Genomic DNA, 24,519 nt, shown 5'->3' with positions numbered 1-24,519 from the left:
ATGTCTACATTGAAATGAATGGTGGTCACTTTGAACATTTACTGTGAATGAATTAAGGAATGCATTATTTTAATAAGGAATTTTGGTAATTGGATTATTTCGTTTTTTAAAGCAATATGATGTTTGAAAAATCATGAAATTTTGATTTTTCAATTATTTATTTGATAACTACTTGGTTACTTTCGAAACTCCGTAACTTTCATAAGTTTATGTTGATTAACCAGTTAGCAACCCATCGGAGCAAACTCTTTATCTTCAATTTTCTCGAAAACCATCACTCTAGGCGATGTGCAACAAGAGTACCTTTTTTGTAGGAATAAGTATGTAGTTTTCAAAAAATGAACCCACGTTGCAAAATAAATAACCTCAAAATAGTTATTCACAAAACAACCTCCTACCCTTGCAGAAACTACCCTTTCCGCTTTTCCAAATAATTTTTCAGTATCATCATTTGATTTAGGGTCAAATTTTTTTTCGAAATTTTATCTGGTTTCTTAAGCCTACAATTTTAAAACAACCCTGTATTATTTTCCTATCCTTCTTATTTTTTCCGAAACGCTACGTATGTATGGAATTGTATGTTGTATATATATTGTGTTTTGTTATCATTGTGTGTATTCTTTCTATGACTTGGGGTTTGTATTTCGTTTAATGTTTTGTCAATAAAAGATAGTGTATAGTCGTTTTTTATTAATGTATTTTTATGTGGTTTCTATCTCTGTTTAGTGAATTGTCCTTTAAACATAATATAAATTTGTTAAAATTTAGGAAAGATATTTTTTATTAGTGGTTCGACCAAAATCTTGTAGCGTTTTGTTGCCGCATTTATTTATTTATTTCCTGACATTGTCATCCATTAAGTTTTTGGTTTAAATAAATAGTTATGTGATACTTTCCTAAAAATGTTTACTAGCAGTCGAACATTGTTCTTTTTAGAACCTCTTTTAGTGCGAAGTGGTACAAGATAACTTAATAGCCGTAAAAAACTCATCGAAATTTTATTAGAATATTTTGAACGGGAAAGCGGTAGTAATAACCCTTTATATCCCTTAAGTGCTGTTAAGAAAGTGAGTTTTCTTGATGTAAATAATAAGTGTTTAAGTATATATTTATAATTAATTTATTTTTGATTCCTAAACTATTTTGACTAAAAGAAAAGATATAAAAGTGGGGAACACTGTGCCGGTCAAGCTTAGAACTTGTAGATACTCACAGTAGAAATATTAAAATGCAATTTTGGTTCTATTCGTGTGAGGTCCCTCTACCTACCCGACAGACAGTTCCTTCGGCAAACAAGGGATTAACGATTGTGTCCTTAAGCTGCGTGTAATCGATATGGGGCTACTGGGCGTAACGCGGTGGCCCTCCATTGTGCCCACGACGAGCCCTAAATACGCACACAACGTCTTTGTCGACAACCTGGCACTACAATGTTCGTCAATCTCGAACCTATTTTCAACTATAGGTTCCTATTTAGCGTAGACGCTTTCAAAATATTTTTACTATTATGGTGTATAATAGTACCCGCACCACACAGTTATTCTCGTATTTACCAGAACGCAACCGAATTATATGCAGTTTAAATGTAGTTTTATATTGAAATTTTTTTTGATGGAATATTCTTAATGAGAACACGAAAGTCCCAGTAAAGGGATTTTGCTTTGAATAAGAAGACTAAGGAAGGAGCATAATGCTATCCATGTATTCATGCATGGTGGGCGGAAAAGCCACCATAAAAGCTCTCTAGGGTAGGGATCCTTGACAGTTCTGTTTGACGATTCATTTGACACATTTGAATTTGATTTGAAATTTTGTGGATTTGTCAGTCTTTGCGGAGCTTATTTTATGTTATTTATTATTTATTCTACTACTGATAGTTGTATACAGGTAGTAAATCCAGATGGAAATTGTGGCAGAACTTAAATTAACAGTGACACTATCGCGATTTATCGAAAAAGACTCTAAAATAGTTGGTTGTGTAACGTGCGGTAGATCTCGGCAAAAATTGAGTGAAATAATGGAACAACTTTTCGCTAGTAAGTGACTATATAATATACATACGTGTAGTAAACCGATCATTTATGAAATTCACTTAAATTAACTAAATTATATATTTTTCTTGCATTTTAGCTTTTATTTATTACTTGTCAAAGATTAGATGTCAAAGAATTTAGATACGTTAATTTGACTTACCTGCTTCAGTAGCGTATCGGATGTTTGTGTTAATAAATACTTATTATAACTTATCTATTTTTATTAGAATTATATATTTTTATAACAATTTTAATAACTACCAACATTTATTCACAACGTAAAATAAAACAACAAATTATTGAGTCTACCCCACGTCTACCCTACATCATAGTTTTACATTTTTTAAATAAAATTAGAACGACACTGATAAACCGGAATTTAAGTCGGCCATATTTGAGGCCCATCGCGGTGTACCTAAGATTTTTGATATGCTCCTTCCTTAGTCTTCTTATTCAAAGGGATTTTGGTTAGTTAAAATATTATAGTAATTTCGGGTAATAGGTGTGGAATACCATTTTTATTTTCAAAATATAAATTCATAAAAAGAAGTATTTCTAATCTCAAATTATTTCATAAAATATCTAACTATGTGTACAAATTCATTTCCCCAATAATATGTATGTATAAAAACATTTGTAGAAACCCGTGTCTCCAAGAGTTGTTGCTTAGTAAAAAAATATTTTTTTTTAAAAAAGGTCCGATCGATTTCTGCTTTATCTCCGAAACTGAAAAGTCGGTAAATTTGCAATCCCTAGTTATTATGCTGAATAAATAACGAATATATTAGGCATTATATTTTAAACGGATATGAAAGGGGGAAGATTGGATCTCTACAATCATCATCCATCTCCGAAGGAAAATAAGAGCGAGAGTGGCGGTGTCAGACTCATATTCTTATAGCGCCGAACACAATGGCTCGAAATCGGTATGTAGTCAAGTGCCATCAAGGCTTTTGTCATAACGAGCGATAAGACAACAGCCCCTTGTTCCGAGAGTATTCGGTAACACCGTGGAGACTGATTGAGCTCAGTGGCGGAACAAACAATTTTAGAACAAGCGAGATATGAGCCTATTATGAAACAAAACACATACAGACATTTTTTTTCAAATTTTTGTATATCATAAATTGGTCTTGGAATTGATGTGCAGTAATATACAGGGTGGTTCGAACTGTTTTCCGGAAACTTCGGCAGCATATTCTGCAGATAAAAATAAGTAAAAATATTCCTATAAACGTATGTCTTAAAATGCTTAGTTTCGGAGATACAGGGTGTAGAAATTTTATTTTTGTTTCGATTTTTTCCAAATAATTTCAAATAATCAAATTTCTCATGTCGAAAAACTCCCAGAGGCCAATTTTCATCCAAATATTGACGTTGCTTCAGAAATTATTTGGAAAAAATCGAAATAAAAATGGAACTTCCGTAACGTTATGTTTTCTTTAGTATTTAGTAAAACACAATATTATTCCCGAAGTTATAAACTTCTTATTTATTTAACATGCAGCTCTGTAAGCCCGCCATGTTCATTACTTTACAACAACTAACTTCTAGAGATGGGCAAAAGTAACCGGTTTTTTGAATAACCGGTATTTTCCTCTAAAATAACCGGTTATTTAAAGGTAGTTTTTTTTTTCACCAGTTAACCTAATAACCTTGCATTACGGTCAATAACTTATAGCCGGTTATTTTTAAAAAAATCGTACTTGTTTAAAACAAGTAACAATTAAATATTAGCTGTTTGAATCGTAAATTTCGAAGGAGCGAACGGCACGGATCTTCCAGATATTACGACGATAACGGGAGATCCCGCTCCGGCTCCCAAAACGAAAATATATGACATCAAACATCAAATGTCAAAATTAAATCAGGCATCAGGCGAAACCTGATGATAATAATCAAAACAACAGCCGAATGGCCCTGACAGGTCAGGCCGTAAAACAAAGTACTAATGGCATAGACTACTACTAGCCACCAGCTAGCCAAGTGATACAAACCTAACTTCAAATAGATTCTCTAAATTCTATATTTAAATTTTAACCCACTTTAACGGATTTTCAACGGTTCTTCAAAAGTTTTCCATGGTTTCGCCTAGTTTCACCCACGTTTCACCGTAAATATATTTTATTTGTAGTTTGAAGTCTCTCTTGAAGCTTAGACTAAAGAATACAAAATTGAAGTTCAAGTAATGAATGAAGATAATCTTTCATTATCTATTCATTCAGTCTCCTTATTTTTTTTTTGGTATTTGATTAAAATAACTTGGTTGTAGATTGTAGAACTTGTGAGTTGTGTGGTTTATTTGAACGTTAAGTAATTACTAGTTTTAATATCATATACATGTCTACTCAAAAAAGTGAGGTTAGCATTTTTATTTAAATTCATTTTGTACATATACATATTTACATTGCTACACTCTCTATTTAACTATAACTAAGTTTATTATCTAAATTTGAAGTAGACCTATGGAGTGTGGAGGTAAGTAAACCAAGTAAACCTATAGGAAAACTAAATATTTAGTTTTGCTAGGTTAGGTTATTTGAATAACCGGTTAATTTGTGTCGGTTAATTTTGTCAAGTTATTATTTTTTAAAGATAATTCCGGTTAACCTATAACCGGTTTTTTACCAATAACCGCCTATCTCTACTAACTTCCACAGATAATATAAAAGCTATTTCGTAATTACATAATGTATCTGTGGTTGCCTACCCCACATCCCCTTTCTTTAAATTAAACTTAACATACTTTTTAAATACACAACGTAGTAACATTTAAAAATAAACAAACTGTCTACAAATTCAGTTTATGAGGTTTCACTACTAAACGACCTGATATCGTTTTTTCTGGATATAAATATTTAAGCTCATAATCTGAGTTTGTATCTGATACAAAACTATTACTATCAGAATTATCAAGATCTAGTTCGTTTTCGCTCATAACATGACTTCTATCTACCGATATCTCATTTCGTGTCTCTACACTATTATCATCCTCACTTTTCCTTGTATTTACATTAGTCTCCTCCTGAACATTATAATTTCTACCTTCACCCCTATTATTTAAGTCACAATCTGGTTCTAACTCTATAAAGTATTGAATATTATTTTGTACAAATATAGATGTAGTTGGTCTAACAGGTATTACAGATTTTCCTTTATCTACAGGCTTAATAAACTTCCGATTTCTTAACAAGACTGAACCATTAGTAAGTTGAACTCTATACATTCTATTCCTAACTTTTTCTAAAACTAAAGCCGGAGACCAACTAGAATTAGGTTCAACCTGTACATACACATGTGAACCAACTTCGATAGGTTTTAAATTCAAGACTCCTTTTTTATTATAATACTTTTGTTGTTTAACACAATTTGTTGCTTAACCTGAGTATCTTGTAAAGATTTATTGTATTTATTTGTATCAATTAACTTAATAATACATCTGAGTTTTCTGGACATTAGAATTTGAGCTGGAGAATAAGCTCCATGAATTTGCATATTACGATATAAAAGAAGAGCTAAATAAATATCTTTTTTATCTTCAAATACTTCGAGTGAGCATGATCAAATTCCCATTCCTGAGCAAAAGCCTGAAACAAATCTGAAGAAAACTGTGGTCCTCCATCTGTCACAACCGTTAGAGGAATGCCATGCCTGGCAAAGACAGATTTTAATATTTTAACAGTAGTATAACCTATACCCTCAAATAGCTCGCTAAATTCATTTATTAAGGCATTATACTGACAATTTTTTGTTAGAGAATCTATTCTTTTAATTAAATTTAGTTCCAGACTAGAAAATAGCCTGAGTATTTGAATCAACTATATAAAATTCTAAATTAAAGGTTTTATCATCCTTTTTACAAGGAATATAGCATTTACCAACAATTTTCAAATTATTACCTGTATATGAAGTTAATGCTACTTGTGCTCGTCTTAAATTACTTTTTATACCCAAACTGTTGTATAGTTTTAACGGTAATGTTTGCCTGTGCTCCTGTGTCAATCTTTAATTTAATTTCTTTTTTGTTTATTTCCAGTACAGAGAACCATCAATTATTATTAATTTCATTTACTTCTACAGATCCTATAAAATGAAAATTATCATTAATTTTATTTACAACATTAATTTGTTCTGTGTTTTGAATTTCATTCACTTTATTGTTTTTGTTACTTTGCTTCTTTTTCCTGCACATATTAGAAAAATGGTTCTTAATTTTACAGAAATTGCACTCTCTTCCAAAAGCGGGACACTTGTTGATTTCATGATTCAACTATATTTATACGGACTTTTTTACTTATTTTTATCTGCATGATATACTGAGTTATACGGAGTTTTCTCGATTTAAATTCGGACCACACTGTATATTGAACAATAAAAAAAACAATCGGAGAAATAATATTGTTTCTTTTGTCAGAGTTTGATTTACATTAGACTATTTAAAATACTATTTATTTAAAGATTTTCTGTGTAGAAAGTGGCTTTAGTAAAAATGGAAATTTTCAGCCTTTCCCCATATTCTACGCCCTGCGGAGCGGATCTAGCGCGAGGGCGTTAAGTGGCGAGGCAGCTGACGCGGACCAAATTATTTCTTCCGGGAGCCCCTTTTATTCCCAAGTAATGAGATTGGAAGTATGTTTTTATTACTACTATACTGTCGAGCCATAATTTGGCCTTTTTCAGTTAGGTGTAGTATTTGCGTCGACGCTTCACTCTTTTCTCCGTTTAATTTTCCTCTCCATTTTAATTGAAGACTTAATTTCTTTAACTTTAAAGTGCCCGCGCGTCTTTGTATACGAGTTTATATAAAAATAAATTTTAGAAACCTCCGTCTGTGAATCGCTTGGAAAAAGCCGGGCTAATTTCGCCACTGAAAGATAAATTTACAAAAAATGCTTAATAAGTTTTATACAGGGTGTTTAAAAAGCATGTGCCGAGATTCCTCACGTAAAAATTAGATTTTTTTTTCATATCGACATAGGTCCGATTCTGCTTTGGGCTCAAGTTTCGTTTAGCCGAAATCAGTTACATAAATATCGGTTTATAGGATGATTCTATACAAGAAAACTAGCGCTACATAATTTGATTTTTGCCGCGGAAATTCTTTGTTTTTGAGAACACTCGAATTTTTAATTTTCCTATTATTAACTAAAATTTAATTTAAAATAAAAGTTACTATAAAAGCGACATATTTTAAAGCTAAAAAAGTATCGACATATTCACCAGGGACGTGCATATGGGTTATCAATAGAATATTTTTCTAAAAAAAGCATGTACGCCACTGACTTTTTTTTCTCTTGTTAGCGAAATAGTCTAAGCCGATTAAAACTTGACTGTTAATATTTTGTTGATTTCGGCCTCATTGATGAGATAAACGTAATTTTATTAATTTGCCTTGACCCAAGTCTGATCCAAGTCTAATAGCAACCTTTAAAAAGTTTTATCATTAACTTGCGAAAGTTTTAAATACGTACTCATTGATTCTTTATAAAAAAAAATATGAAAATATGCATAGTTTTAGAGTTACAGGATGTTAAAACTTTTTAAAAATAGGTTTTTTGTAATTATGTATTTTAAATACCATTAGTTTTTTATTTCAAATTGCTGTATGTTGAACTAATAGTAATAATAACTAATAGTAATAATATTTAATAATAAATTAGGTAAAATATATAATTTATTAATTTTATTGTGATTAATAAATAAGAGATAACTTTTAATTGGCATTAAACGGCCTACACAATTTTGATATAAAAAAGGAGCCAAAAAAAAAACATGTCGCACATGTTTTTTTATTGGAAAATAGTCCAGTGATAACCTATATCCAGGGTTCGGAAGTAGTTAATTAAGACGTAATTTACCTGATTAACTACGTGTAGTTTTTCTTCAAAAACTACGTCTTTTCCCGTTCATTAACTACATAAAAACTACGTTAATAAACTATGTATTGATATTATGAATAATTTTCCTTTGTATGAGGCGTAATAGAATTTATCGAGATAATATGATGTAAATATTATATTTAAAGCCATATTTCTTCTGTTTTCTTAAATACATTATGTGTTTTTAAAGCTTCAACTTATTATAACCTCACCTCAAACCTTTGATATTTGAAAGTTACATACATAGGTTACATAAACTACACCCTCTACATAAATTATATTAACTACATGTAATGTAGTAAATGTAGTTTATAAAAGTAACATGTAGTTTTTCGAACCCTGCCTATATCCCATATGCATGAACCTGATAAATTTATCGACACTTTTTTCGCATTAAAATATGTAGCACTTATAGCAACTTTTACCCTCAAAATTTCATTCGAATCACTAAAAGTACTTGGAAGAAAATTATAATAAATCGAAAGATTATTAAGATTTTAACACCCTGTGGCTACGAAACAAAGCAGAATCGGGCCTATGTTGATATGAAAAATAAATCTTATTTTTTATGTGAGGATCGAATCTCCCCACGAGAGAAGGCACATATTTTTTGAAACACCCTGTATAATATTGTTTGAAAAACAAACTTTAATGATTAAAGAAACAAACCGCAAACTTAACAGAGATTTATAGCCTTAGTCCGTCCCTGGACTATTTATCAATTACATGTTAATCTGTAGGTAGGGTTCGGAAAGCTACATGTTACTTTTACTACATAAACTACATTACATGTAGTTAATGTAGTTTATGTAGAGGGTATAGTTTATGTAACCTATGCATATAACTTTCAAATATCAAAGATTTGAGGTGAGGTTATAATAAGTTGAAGCTTTAAAAACACATAATGTATTTAAGAAAACAGAAGAAATATGGCTTTAAATTTATATTTAAAGTATTGATATTATGAATAATTTTCCTTTGTATGAGGTGTAATAGAGATATAATATGATGTAAATAATAATATTTACATCATATTATCTCTATTACACCTCATACAAAGGAAAATTATTCATAATATCAATACATAGTTTATTAACGTAGTTTTCATGTAGTTAATGAAGGGGAAAAGACGTAGTTTTTGAAGAAAAACTACACGTAGTTAATGAGGTAAATTAACTACTTCCGAACCCTGTCTGTAGGTACTATTTTTTTTAAACCCATAAGGCCATAGTGAGAGAAGGATAAAAATTTCAAAAAGAAGAAGATTTTTCTTGGATAGCTCTGGCAGTTGTGGCCATTAAACCAAGGAACACTATAACCTATAACCAGAGATATGGAAGTGGGAGAATGAGCTTCGACGAGTGCGCATCCAAATTTTTGTCGACGGCAAGATGGCAGACATCTTCCAGGTCTCGCTGTCACTTCCCCTCTTTAATTGACATCTGTTGGTTTTGTTTTTTTTTTCGTTTGTGTTGTTATCTAGTTAAAATTTATTATTATCTCAATTATTCTAAACACTAATTCAAAAAGGCTTGTTGTATATTGTCATAGTTATTCTAAGAAAGCTAATACGCCGGGAAAAACGATTAGTTTTCATGTGTAAGTTTATACAACATAATCGTGTTTACAGATGATCCAAAACTGTTTATTTTTAGTTTTCCTAAAGGCGATTTGTAAAAATCGTGATTGTAATTGGGAATGGTCAAAAATAAGTGTATGATGTGGCCATTTAAAGAGGATGTTTTTATTACGTGTGGAGGAAGAAGATACTTGGAATCAATGTTCGTGCTTCTGTAAAACAGTGCACTCTTATAGTGTCCATGAAAGCACAAGTTCAAGTGTACCAGAAATATGTCAAATAAGATTGGTCCTTACTTGACAAGAAGATTATTTGGAGGAAAAGAAAACATAAGATAGGGTATTTTAATCGAACAGCGGAAATTTAACATTTTCATTGTAAAGTTTGTTGTAGGTAGTTGTAGTTTTGTGCTAAATATTTCTAACATTAGCAGCAGCAGTGTTCAGAGTGTCAAGAGGAGAATTCAGTTAATTAGATTTATGCACAGTTACAGGTATGAAGGCTTTTTCAAACATAGTATCAAGTTCTATAGTCAACATTTTTAGTATTCCTACAACTGTAAAAATAAGGAACATTGGACTGAAAAAATGGCAAGATTTATATAGGAAGAAAGGGTATTATGCCAATAAGAAAATTAAATCTGTAGGCAGAAGTTTCTTATTTAAAAACTGTTATGGGGCATATATTAATTTGTATCTGTGCCACAAATCACTGAGAAAAATCATATAATATTCATAATTGTTAACGAGATGATATTTAAAGAGTGTTAAAAATGAGACTATTAGTCATGAAGCTTACAGTGTTACTTTGTTTCAATATTACACTTTTATTCTTGTAAAATCTATGATGAAGTTCAAAAGCATTTTGCAATGGCCTTAAATTGTGAGTTGTGAGCCAGGATTTATAGTAAAGGTATTTGATGCAATGAAACTTAATCGGTACCTTCCAGTATGTATTTTAGTAAGGGGATTGTCAATCCCATGTTTTTAAATAGATAAAATACAGGCCAAAGTTGACAATATTACAGTTGAGAAGAAACTATTTTATCTTAAAAAAAAATTTCTTAAAATTCTGAGATCATATAATCTAATTTTCTTAATAATAAATTAGGTATATGTACATACAGAATTTTGTTATGGACAAATAAGGATCGACAAGCTTCTTTTGTGCAAAAAATAAATGATTTTTTCTAGTATTACGACAAACCATAATGTGTTTTACAAACTTACCGGTAACAGTTTTTGTTTATAATAAAATATTTAGGAATAATTTGGGTTGTTTATCAATATATTAATGACTTGAATTTTGACAAATCGAATTTGTATCAAAATAATTTTACGAAATATAAAATTGATGTTCTATTACAAGATTGAGTTTTTATTGTCGACAAAAACCAGGATAAATACTAATAATAATACCCTTAATAAAATCAATGATGTTTATGTATTATGAAAATATTTGTTAGAGGACATGTTATGTAACAGTTTTTGAAACATAATTTGAAGGGACGAATAAAAAAAATAAAACAAAAACATATTTTTTCTAGGTTTATATTAAAAATACAAGGTAGATAATCATCAAAAATAATTATGAACCAAATGTTTTTTATGAATATACAACTTGAACAAAAAGTTGTTTAGAACAATTTTTACCAAATTTGCAAAAATTTTAAATTGAAACGCGTAATTCAGTACAAGTAAACATGAAATATTGTAAATACTTATTTAATATCATTTCGAGTGTTTTACGACGAAAAGGTCATCTGTCCGAGCGTCTTTTGTCAGAATATTCGTATATTTAGTGTATTATATACCAATATTGTACGCAGTTTTGAAACTGATAATTAAATAAATCATATTAATGTTAACTAACCATAATAAATGATATAATTTCACTAAATGTAAATTGCCCCCCGTATGGTTGAAAACAGCAAATTGATATTTGATTACTTATAGAACTTATAGATTACCACTCATATACAAAATGACAGGAATCACAGGAAGACCTGGAATATGGCGCCCAACTTGATTAGACCTTCCGCGCATGTTGAAGCTCATTCTCTATCCCTTCTATTTCTCTGCCTATAACCTATTTTTTTCACTTCAAAACAAAACTGAATTGAATTATATAAAGTTTAAAATTGATTAAAATATGATTGCAATAAGATAATGTCAAAGTTAATTCAGCTACAATCTAAACTACTAAGGCACAATATTGTTTCAGGGGGTATACATTTACAAAATATTTTATTTTTGTCAAAGGCAAGAAATTTTGTTCCTAAGAAGTTATGAATCTAATATATTGTATAATTCTAGATCAAAGTCAATACCCAAACGCCGCCGCCGGCTTTATTTTATGTCCATCAGTCGAGCAATAATTCTACTGCGGATGTGAGTCTAGCAGATTCTCTACCTGATAAACCTAAAATCGAACCAGCATGGAGACCGACACCTTCTACAGATCGAACAAATTTAATTCAGCATTATCTGAAATTGTCCAAGGTCAGACTAACAGGTAAATAGATATAGATAGTTGTTTTCAGTTTTATCTCAGTAAACAAAAAATTTTAGCACTTGTTGTGGTCACCTCAATGGCAGGATATGCTGTAGCTCCTGCTCCCTTCGAGTGGACTACTTTTGCTTTAAGCATTGCAGGCACAGGTCTGCTCTCTGGTGCAGCTAATGCCGTTAACCAATTTCACGAAGTACCTTTCGATGCACAGATGTCCAGAACAAAGCATAGAGTTTTAGTTTGTGGACGACTAACGTAAGTGACATTTTATAAAAGTATTTGTATCTTTCAAAGGACTAAACTGTTTTAGACCTCTCCATTCAATTTTATTTGCCTGCGCTGCTAGTGCAAGTGGACTTAGTATACTTTATTATGGTGTGAATGGACTTACTGCTTTATTAGGATTTGCAAATCTATTTATTTATACTTCAATTTACACACCATTAAAAAGAATTAGCATTCTAAATACTTGGGTTGGTTCAATAGGTAAGGGCTCTAACTCAGCTGGCCGGATGTATTGCGTTTAGGGCTCGAACACACTGACGACCAGGTCGCACCGGCCAGGCCGCAGCTACCTCTAAAATCATTAAATCAAATGATATAGCGCACACTAACGTCCTGGCCGTCCGTTGGTCGTTGCGACCAGAAGACTGCACGGAAATATTATTATTTTCTGCCGCTTGTTGCCGGTTTTCTTCCAAATTAATAATTTTCAGATGAAATCCCTCAAATTCAAGGCACAATATTTTATTTTCTATAAGATATATTGTTTTAGTGTAGTTTTTACACACGTGCAGAAAATCCAAAGAAATAGTATACAGACTGGATCAAAGGTAAAATTAAATCTAATCCCTCTTTTTTTATCAAGGGTCGATTCTAGTAAAAACTCAAAACATTTTTATATGACATACCTACTCTATTTATGATTTATGGTTGGTATGATACCTGTTATTATACCTTTGAGTTTCGATGTTAAAAAATAAAAAAAATAATATTTAAAGTTTTTCTACAATCACTTGTTTTTTTTATTAAATTAGTTTTTTTAGTTGTATTGTAGTCTTGTACAAGGAGGACAACTGTATTTTAAATATTATATTTAATTTAACGTTTTTCAAACAGGGTTCATTAAACTATATTTCTACTAGGTACATTATTTTGAAAAAAAAAATTAAGAAAGTAACTTAAACATTCATAAAAATAGAAGTAATTACTGTTGTAGATTCTTCGTTATATTGTAAACATTGAAATAACTGGAAGCTGAACTTTCTACCTGCTTATATTTAGAGCCAGTGTCTGACGATCTTTTTTTACGATGGCCCTAATATGTTTACTTCTAAAGTCGATAAGGGCGCCATATCAGTAGAAAAAAGAAACAGAATATCTCCCTTTTTGTCGGTCGCGCGTACACAATACTTTTTGTTTGTTGTTAATAGCAACTTCGCTTTTTAGTGAACTCGGATATTTTAACATTTCTGAAACAATACTTTCTAATTGGTAAAACGTAAAAAACCGTTAGATTTGACAACTCTGTTGAAACTGGTCGTTCATCTGGCCGCAGCTAAAAACGCAATACATCCGGCCAGCCGACGGCCAGGTCGTTGCGACCTGGTCGTCAGTGAGTTCGAGCCCTTATAGCTGCGGCCAGATGAACGACCAGTTTCAACAGAGTTGTCAGATCTAATGTTTTTTTACGTTTTACCAATTAGAAAATATTGTTTCAGAAATGTTAAAATATCCGAGTTAACTAAAAAGCGAAGTTGCTATTCATGAGCTTATTAAATGTTCTAATATTAAATAATGCATTTAAAATATTCTTGGATTTTTCGTTAATAAATACTGGTGTGGTAAATGGAGTAAGTAAAATCTCCAACCCCGACTATACGAGAACGTCGTTATTCCATCAGTCGTTTCATAACAGAATATTCTACATCCTACGTCTATGTAATTTAATATGTGTAGAGTGAGACATGTAACTCGTGAGATTTTCAGCATTATATCAATAAAGGACAAAAACAGTATTGTTCCTAAAGGTGCGTCCAGACTTGAGCATTTTAGCCCGAACGAACCGAGCGCGCACGAACAAGTAGAACAAATAGGCTGAACAAAAAGCATTGTGTACGCGCGACCGACAAAAAGAGAGATATTCTGTTTCTTTCTTCTACGGATACGGACTTCTACTGATGGCTCTTATCGACTTTAGAAGTAAACATATTAGGGCCATCGTAAAAAAAGGTCGTCAGACACTGGCTCTAAATATAAGCAGGTAGAAAGTTTAGCGTCCAGTTATTTCAATGTTTACAATATAAATTCCTCTTTTTTATTGTTACTGAGAATCTACAACAGTAAATACTTCTATTTTTATGAATGTTTAAGTTACTTTTACTCTTAATTTTTTAAAAAAATAATGTACCTAGTAGAAATATAGTCTGTTTGAAAAACGTTAAATTAAATATAATATTTAAAATACAGTTGTCCTCCTTGTACATGACTACAATACAACTAAAAAAAAATAACTTAATAAAAAAAACAAGTGGTTGTAGAAAAACTCGAAGGTATAATAACAGGTATCATACCAACCATAAATAGAGTATGTCATATAAAAATATTTTGAATTTTTACTAGAATCGACCCTTGATAAAAAAGGGACTAGATTTAAGTTTCCCTTTGATCCAGTCTGTATACTATTTCTTTGGATTTTCTGCACGTGTGCAAAAACTACACTAAAACACTATATCTTAGAGAAAATAAAATATTGTGCGTTGAATTTGAGGGATTTCATTTCAAAAATTATTAATTTGGAAGAAAACTGGCAACAAGCGGCAGAAAATTATAATTGCCACGACCAACGGACGGCCAGGACGTTAGTGTGCGCGGTATCATTTGATTTAATGGTTTAGAGGTATAGTCTATAAAATGAATAACTTTGAATTTTGACCGTTATTTTTTACCAACATGGCAAATATAAAAGCCCTCTGTCCAAAAAGTTACCGATATTCTTTAAAATGAGTGCCTGAACGAATCAGATAGGTAACTCTTTTTACTTTCGTGAAATAGAAAAGGAAAATTATAAAACAAGTGACAGTTCTTCCTCTTCTTGCAAAAATCAACGCGAAATGTCATAATTGACAAAAGTAAAATGTCATCAGCCTTTGACATTTCTAAATATCAGATCAATGCCGTCTCTAATAGAACAGCCTTGAAGTGAGATTTATGACGTCACGCTAGTTAGATACCACGGATTAATAAAAAATATGTTGTAGAATACACGGAAAACATAATTATTCCTCGTATTTTTGGTTTGCATTTTAAAAATGATATAGTTTACATGAACTATACATAATATACAGTTAATAAATACAATATATATACCTATTTATAGTAATAAATACTTTGGCAAATAAACTATGAACCATACAAATGCATCAAATGTTTTACAATATACAAATAATGAATAGGTACATAAGATAATAGGTAAAATGTAAAATATATTTTAAATTTTGGGGTTTGAAAATCGATCTAATTTAACAAAAAACATTCAATATCTACTAATAGTGATGTATTATTATTTGCATTCATAAAATATTATAATTAATATTTATTATTAGTTATTATAATATTTTGCAAGCATCAATGTGCCAAAAATTATATTTGCAAATAATACAATATCATAGAAAAAAAGGCGTCAGCGATGGCTATGAAATGAAGATCGCTGTCATTTTATATGTAAAATTATTCTAAAATTTTTGATTTTTTGGGATTTAGGTTCGGGAAAAACGCTGATTAAGTTTGCATTTGGTTTTTCATTATTATTTTTTTTGGTTTAAAAAAACATTATAGCTAACGTTTATAGCCTTCATCGGCGCTGTGTCATATGAAAAAAATGTCGAATGTAAATGTGTCGAATATAATCCAAAAAATTACATATACGAGGAATGTTTTCCATGTATTCTACAACATAATTAATCCGTAGTATCTAACTAGCGTGACGTCAGAAATCTCGCTCCGAGGCTGTTCTATTAGAGACGGCATTGCATCAGCATGGCCTGCAAGTTGCTAACCTAATAAAACTAACACTAGAAAAGCCCGCGGGAACTGTCAAATTCAAAGTTATTCGTTTTACAGACTATAGCAGCGACCTGGTCGCCAGTGTGTTCGAACCCTAAATTGTGGTTTACTCATTAATTTCAAAAAGTGATATAAAAATATTTATTTTTAGTAGGTGCAATACCCCCTTTAATGGGCTGGGCTGCGTGTGCAAATTCTCTAGGTCCAGGTGCTTTTCTTATGGCCGCCCTATTGTATAGCTGGCAATTTCCTCATTTTAATGCGTTATCATGGAATCTACGTTCAGACTATTCCAGAGCAGGTTACAGGATGATGGCCGTAACAGATCCCGCTTTGTGCAGACGTGTAGCTTTAAGACATACTGTTGCCATTCAGTGTTTAAGTTGTTTAGCGCCAATATTAGATGTGACTAATTGGTGGTTTTTATTGGAGTGTACTCCATTAAACCTGTATTTTATTTACTTAGGTAAGTAACTAGAAAATATATATTTGATATTATAATCATGCTAATTTCTCTAGGATATCAATTTTACAAAGATTCTTCGAGTGCATCATCTAGAAAATTATTTAGGTACTCTTTAATACATTTACCACTTCTCATGATACTTTTCCTTCTAAACAAGGAAAAATGGTACGTATTTAAGGACGATTATGAAAAGGAAACAAATAATAAATTTGTACATAATGTATCATAAAATAAAACCATACAAATTGTATTTTAAAAATTTAATTTTATTACAAACATGTGGCTTATTTTTAACCTTAAAAAATATTGTTACAATTTATAGCAGACGTTAGATTTTAAACCTATGGAAGGGTAAAAAACCTATTGCACTAATTTCTACTTTTTGCAACCAAAAAATTTCCGGTGTAGAAAAGTTATTACATTTTTATTACTAATTTAATGTATACGAGTAATAACTTTAACACAAACGAATCGACAAAACAAAGTGAAAACAGAAACTCAAACATTATCTAGCAAAAACATGAAAAAATAAATAGATGCAACAGCACTATTTAATTTGTAAGCTATAAATAATTCTTTTACATTTGGACAATTGATTACTTACAATAATCAACATACAAAAAAATATATAATATTACAAATTAACAATGTATTTAAAAATGTTAGCTACATTTATATACAGCATGATACCAAAGATCAAAATTCGTAGATCTCATTATACCCTGCCTTCTTTTTCATTAATATAGCAGTGAACAGATAAAAAACACATCGAAAAATGTTTACCAATTTGAAGCTAATTTTTTTAAACACATTGAAAAGTCACTTTAATGTTCCCCATATGGCAATAACCAACCTTGCATCTCCATTATTTAATACATTTAGTGTATTATGAAATAAACAGTCTGCAGATCAAAATTATACAGGATGTCTCATCAGTGTCCCGGAGTATAGAGCATTACTTAATAATAATAAAACACTCAATAAATATGATAAATGAAAGTAGAAGATAATATTATATACATGAGATATTACCTGTGATAGGTAACTATAATAATTATTATTTATTAGCTATGAGACATAGTGTATAAAAATATTTTTCCCTAAATGCTTCGACAACAAAAATATCCTTGATACATTTTAAAGGAGCTTATTTATTATGCGGTTCTAATATCCCATAATTATTTATAGCCCTTAATGTTATAATTAGTATTATAAGGATATATATTTATATTAAAAAATTCACTCTATATTTTTATTTCTAAATCTAATGCATAAATATGAACACGTTTTTTTCGCACCTTGAGTAATTTTTAAGTTATGCGTGTAACACTTTGTTTAAGGAACTAAATCGTATTAAAAATAGCGTTAACGAATCTAGCGAAAGAAATATATATAGTAAAAAGTCAGCCTTAAGATCAGAAAGTATTTACCTAAACAGAATATTATAAAAATTTAACTAATAACCTCAAAGGACCGAAAATATACCGAGTGCGCATTAAAAACACATATTTTTTGAACTGAGTGCAAGGTGAGTTATAAAAAATCCAATAATTACAACATTAAAATTAGGCAAGTATGTGTAATTAAAATACTTGCCGTAATAAAGTGTAAGCCCATATTCCCTTATCTAATAAAATAAGTTATGGTTAATATACAGGGTTGTTCACCACATACGACACGGAGTATTGTAGCTAAACGATGAGGTTTTTACAAATTGTAAGTTTTGGGTTGGATGAAGGACTATTAGAGGTACAATTTAAAAATAATTTTACAAGATACAGAGTGTCCCAAATAAGTAAAAAAGATCAAAGTTGTATTTTTTTAAATGGAACACCCTGTATATTATTACATTTTTAGTTTCTACGATTAAAATAAAGGTAAATTTGATTAAGATTTATTATACTTAAACCTTACCGTTTTTGAAATATTTTCAATTTTGTGAAATTGCAGTAAAAATTTTAAGGCTTCATTTCTCCAAGGGTATCAAAGTTTTTAATACTAAATATTTACTGAAGTTTATTTACTGATCAGTTATTGTGTTGCAATAATAAAAATAATACTACCTTATACAGAGTGCCTAAAAATTTATTTTAAATAATTATTAGCTTCAAACGGCAATAACTTGTTTAATTTAAATGGAACACCCTGTATATTTTACGAGAATCAGATGCACAATTTAATTGTCTATCAAATTATATTATACCATTTTTACCTATCTCTTTAAGTTTCCGTAGAAAATGCATTTTCTTGTAATTTAGAACTTATTTATCAATATACCCATGGACTATTGACATTTTAGATTATTTTTAAAGATGTACCAAATTTTTAAAGAGTACAGATACTAATATTGTCGATATAATTCGTTTATTTCATTAAAAAATTAAAAAAAACTGTTAAAATATTTATTAAAGAGGACCAATTAATATGATTCCAGTATTCAAACTACATTAACTGACTGTTTGCGTTGATTAATAATAATTGCTCCAAATACTAAAAAACTGAATTTTGTATGGGCGATAAAAAGTAACACCTTAAAAATGATATTTCATTTTTTAATAAATGCTTATTTATAACAACAGAGACTTTAATTTGATAACTTATTATTATATTGATTTCTGACTCAAATCCACATTTATTTATAATAATTTATTAACGAACACAATTAAGTATGTAATTAATTAGTATATGGGCGGAAATAATGGTGTTATATTTAATTAATGGTATACTCTTTTATAAAGATTTAAATAGTTTTCTTTTTGCATACAAATGGGCTACTATTATCGTTTTGCTAAAAACGATAATATTACTAGTCTGTACATTTTGTACATTTGTTGCTTTAAAAACAATCTAAAATGTAATTAATTAATCAATATTCCATGGATATATTGATAAATGAGGTCTAAATTATAAGAAAATGCATTTTCTACGAAAACTTGAAGGGATAGGTAAAAAATGGTATAATACAATTTGATAGACAATTTAATTGTGCATCTGATTCAAAGACATTATAAAGATAGACCGAACATCTCATTCATAAATACTCGTTGGTAGTGTATCAAACATTCCAATGTATCAAACAAGGACAGAAGAGACAGAGAAGTCTAAAATTTCCGACCCCGGCAACTAGGAGCATTTCGATTGTTCTAATGGCCAGTGGCGTATCGTTTTTTGGAAAGCATTTAATTAGTAAAGTAAAAGTAAATTAATTAGTAAAATTTATACTCCATATTGATATACTATATTAACACTTTTTCGTCAGATGAGTTTTGTTATAAGGTCTAATATAATACTATAATTAATATCCCACATATACCTATGTTGAAACGTTAGTAGGTGGTTTTCGAAAATCGCTCCAACGTCGATTTTCAATTTAAACTTTCTGTTAGTTCTATATAAACTTTCAGTTACGTTTGAATATTCACAGGGTGACTCAGGCTTCCGAAACAGTTCTATATTAGGTTTGTGGTTGGTGATATTTCTTTCAATTTTTTTCAGAATATGGAGGCAATGGTAAAGCACATTTTAGACATTTTGTAAACATAGGTGGCCGGAACATATTTTCAAACTAAAGTTGTAGATTTGCCATTAAATTTCCATTCCAGAAATACCTAGGGTTGCCACCTGTCCTTTTGAAAAGGACAGTCCTTTTTGGAATAACTTGTCCTTTTGACTTTTTTGACTTAAAAGTCATTTTATTTTCGTATTTTCCCTGAGAAAATTACCTACAGCAAACAGAAATATTCTTTGCGTCCAAATTTAATTAGAGATGTTATAAAACTTATAAATAAATTTTTCTTGTTTAGAATAGGCAACATTATTTCGAATGATAGTTTAGGTTTTAGTTTTACCATTTTTGATCTTAAAAAGAACTTCAAAATTAGTAATTAGTAACGATTTAGTTCGCAATCGATAGCTTCCTGCCAAGTACTGTGTAATAGTTGTTTAATCTTGTATTATTAATAACTTCCTATACCTAAAATCAATATTTAATGAGAAAATTGAAAATTGATTCATTAAAAGTATCAAACATGTGTGCTACAGTATGGGATTTCTGTCGCATAATAATGAATTACGTTTGCTTCATCTACGTTACCGTAGATGGAGCTCAAGGCTTGGTAGGGTATGTATAAATAAACAAAATACAAGAAGCAAAAAATTATTAAGGCCTAACCCCTACATATATGCTTATTCTCTGCATTAAGTTCAACAGACTTGTCTAAACAAGGCCGAAGGGGCAGATATAATAAAGCAATAAAATGTAAAAAAGGTCGGGTAACACCTTTGTTTATTTGTTGAGCAAAATTCCTTTAGAATATCGTATATAATGACCAGAAATGACGCAATTTTAAGAAAAAAATGTCACTTTCTGGCTTATAATAAAATTTCAAATGCAACGTTTATATTCAAATTTGTTATGATCTACAACAGTCATTGGGACGAATTATAATTCAATTACTGGCTACTACGTTCTTGTTTTAATAGATTAATTATTACAAATATAATTAGAAATTATTTTGATTGTGAGAGGCTCCCTTGTGGGACGCCTATGTACAATGACGAAAACAATACCCACCTGTGAAAAGACAAATTCGGGTAATTTGAGCTTATTTTTCCACACACTTGACACTGTCGTACCATACTGAATTCGCAGATTCAAAAGTACGTTAAACAAAAACAAAAACCACCGAAAAACACTGAAAGTTCACTTTCGTCTTGATTCCGACTTCAAACACACCGCAAGCTAAACGTAGTACGCTATAACGGACCAAGGGCCGTCGCGAGGGGTGGTGGGACGGACGGCTCATTTCATTCTGGAAGACTAGCAGCGACGTTGCCAATAGTTCTAGACGTTTCAGCACATTAAACAGTAAAAATGTCCTTTAATAGTAACGCATATATCCTCTGGTTAATAACATATTATTCCGCATGCTTCTTTAAAAATAAACTATTAATTTAATTAAGAAATTGAGATTTATTGATATCCGGTGAAGGTTTTAAAGTCACCTTTTCTGCAAATCAAACTGAGGAGATAGGCGCAAATTTGAGATGCGGCAATGTCGCCTTCTCTATCTCAGTTGATTTTTACAGTACGTAGTCAACCTCCGATTGTTTGATCGGGTTAAAATGTCTAATGTGATATCTGTTCTTACTAAATCTATGATCTGATTCTCCTAAAATATACAGGGCATTCCATTTAAATTAAAGAAGTTATTGCCGTTTGAAGCTAATAATTATTTAAAATAAATTTTTAGACACTCTGTATAAGGTAGTATTATTTTTATTATTGCAACACAATAACTGATCAATAAATAAACTTCATTAAATATTTAGTATTAAAAACATTGATACCCTTGGAGAAATGAAGCTTTAAAATTTTTACTGCAATTTCACAAAATTGAAAATATTTCAAAAACGGTAAGTTTTAAGTATAATAAACCTTAATCAAATTTACCTTTATTTTAATCGTAGAAACTAAAAATGTAATAATATACAGGGTGTTCCGTTTAAAAAAATACAACTTTGATATTTTTTATTTATTTGGGACACTCTGTATATTGTAAAAATATTTTTAAATTGTAGCTCTAATAGACCTTCAACGAACCCCAAACTTACAATTTGTAAAAATCTAATCGTTTAGCTACAATACTCCGTGTCGTATGTGGTGAACAATCCTGTAGAATTAAAACAAATTATAGAAAATCTACATTTGCAGAATGAAAAGACAGGACAATCAAGAACAAAATTTGTAGGTTTCATTACACCATTCCCATTACAATTGCCTACTTAAAGCTTTATCCAATATAAAGTCGCCGGCACAAAATTCCGCCACCCTAAAATTTTCACTAAGTTTGATGTTCCATAACTTTTTAATTTGTAATTCGATTTTTATGATTATGGTATTAGTTTTTAGAAAAATTTGTCGGCAATAAAAAAAAAGTTATGAAACATCAAACTTGGTCAAATTTTTTCGGGTTGCGGAATGTTGTGCCGGGGAGTATAGTTTTTACTTTCATATACAAAAGGAAATTAGTAAGTATTATACAATATCTTTTTGTTCAGTATCTATGGATATAAAACCACTTATAATTTTTTGCACACGATGAAAAAACATCCGCATCGGGGCCAAAAAATGTCATTTAAAATTCTTATATTCAAAATCTAATCTTTGCAAATCTACTACCACAATTACATCACAATTCCTATAAATCTGGCTGTGCATTCTCTCTTTTTTATATCTATATAATAGTTTTTTTAACAGACAGAATGATAGAAAAGATTAGCATTTTATTTCTTGTCATAGATATTGGTAATATTAAATATCTGCCTATCTGTTAATACAGGCTTTTTCACACAACCCGTTTATTAAAAGTATGAGAAGCTACTTTAAATACAATTATTTGTATTTTGTATATGTATAATAATATACCGATTTGGTCATTTTAGAAGTCTGGTTTGGATTTTAACGTGTAAGACAGAGAATATAAATGACCGGTTGACAGACGGAGAGACAAAATCAAAAGCGGCATACAGTGTTGCCGGTTTTTACGTTTGTAGGAAAATTTGTGTAGAAAAAAATATATTTTAAAAACTTTCGTGTGTATAGTCTGTTAAACGAATAACTTTGAATTTGACAGTTCCCGCGGGCTTTTCTAGGGTTAACTTTATTAGGTTAGCAACTTGCGGCCATGCTGACGTAATGCCGTCTCTAATAGAACAGCCTCGGACCGAGATTTATGACGTCACGCTAGTTAGATACTACGGATTAATAAATATGTTGTAGAATATTAAAACACTAAAACTGCCTACATTGACTATGGCTGAAATCGTACTCCATAGTCAATGTAGATAGTTTTAGTGTTAAGAATAATAATTTTAAAAAATTTGTGGTCATCTTTTGACAAGTTTGTATTAGTTTATTAATTGCAGTAAACATTATGTAGTGTGTGGTGTGAATATTTTATATGTAATTTTCTGGATTATATTCGACACTATTTTTTCATATGACACAACACTGATGAAGGCTATAGTCTTAGCCGAAACGTTTTTTTAAACCAAATAAAAATAATGAAAAACCAAATGAAAACTTAATCAGCGCTTTTCCCGAACCTAAATCCCAAGAAAATCTAAAATTTTAGAATAATTTTACATATAAAATGACAGCGATCTTTATTTCATAGCCATCGCTGACGCCTTTTTTTCTATGATATTTTATTATTTGCAAATATAATTTTTCGAACATTGATACTTGCACAATATACATAGAAATTTTGTGAATGCAAATGTTAATACATCACATTTAGTAGATATTAAATGTTTTTTTGTTAAATTAGATCGATTTTCAAACTCCAAAATTTAAAATATATTTTACATTTTACCCATTATCTTATGTACCTATTCATTATTTGTATATTGTAAAACATTTGCTGCATTTGTATGGTTCATAGCTTATTTGCCAAAGTATTTATTACTATAAATAGACATAGACATAATATATATAGAGATATATTGTATTTATTAACTGCATATTATGTATATTTCATGTATACTTTCAAACTATATCATTTTTAAAATACAAACCAAAAATACGAGGAATAATTACGTTTTCTATGTATTCTACAACATATTTATTAATGCGTACTATCTAACTAGCGTGACGTCATAAATCTCGCTCCTAGGCTGATCTATTAGAGACGGCATTGGTCTGATATTTAGAAGCTGATGACATTTTACTTTTGACAATCATGACATTTCGTGTTGATTTTTGCAAGAAGAGGAAGAACTGTCACTTGTTTTATTATTTTCCTTTTCTATTTCACCAAAGTAAAAAGAGTTACCTAACTGATTCGTTCAGGCACTCAATTGAAAGAATATCAGTAACTTTTTTGACAGAGGGATTTTATATTTGCCATGTTGGTAAAAAATAACGGTCAAAATTCAAAGTTATTCATTTTATAGACTATACTACTGAAATGAAGATAATATATC

At 30.2% G+C, this 24,519-nt stretch overlaps 1 protein-coding gene across 1 annotated transcript; it reads left to right on the top strand.

The window, feature by feature from the left end:
• Positions 1-1,335: 1,335 nt before the first annotated feature.
• On the top strand, positions 1,336-16,792 carry LOC115885615 (protoheme IX farnesyltransferase, mitochondrial). Its single transcript, XM_030904578.1, has 8 exons — positions 1,336-1,350; positions 2,849-2,959; positions 6,537-6,647; positions 11,807-12,005; positions 12,062-12,257; positions 12,313-12,488; positions 16,219-16,533; positions 16,587-16,792. Exons 1-8 carry the CDS (start codon positions 1,336-1,338, stop codon positions 16,760-16,762), a joined length of 1,299 nt encoding a protein of 432 aa, XP_030760438.1. The 3' UTR covers positions 16,763-16,792.
• Positions 16,793-24,519: the final 7,727 nt, after the last annotated feature.

Source organism: Sitophilus oryzae, unplaced genomic scaffold, assembly GCF_002938485.1.
Source record: "Sitophilus oryzae breed Bouriz unplaced genomic scaffold, Soryzae_2.0 scaffold_402_pilon_pilon, whole genome shotgun sequence".
Taxonomy (NCBI): Eukaryota; Metazoa; Arthropoda; class Insecta; order Coleoptera; family Curculionidae; genus Sitophilus; species Sitophilus oryzae.
This window is presented reverse-complemented; position numbering and strand designations above follow the sequence as displayed.

Bases quoted from the DNA above. Each gene is read 5' to 3' on its own strand.
- LOC115885615 (XM_030904578.1), top strand. The intron at 6,648-11,806 runs GTAATGAGATTG...GTATAATTCTAG, and splicing joins GGAGCCCCTTTTATTCCCAA to ATCAAAGTCAATACCCAAAC. The intron at 16,534-16,586 runs GTAAGTAACTAG...TAATTTCTCTAG, and splicing joins CCTGTATTTTATTTACTTAG to GATATCAATTTTACAAAGAT.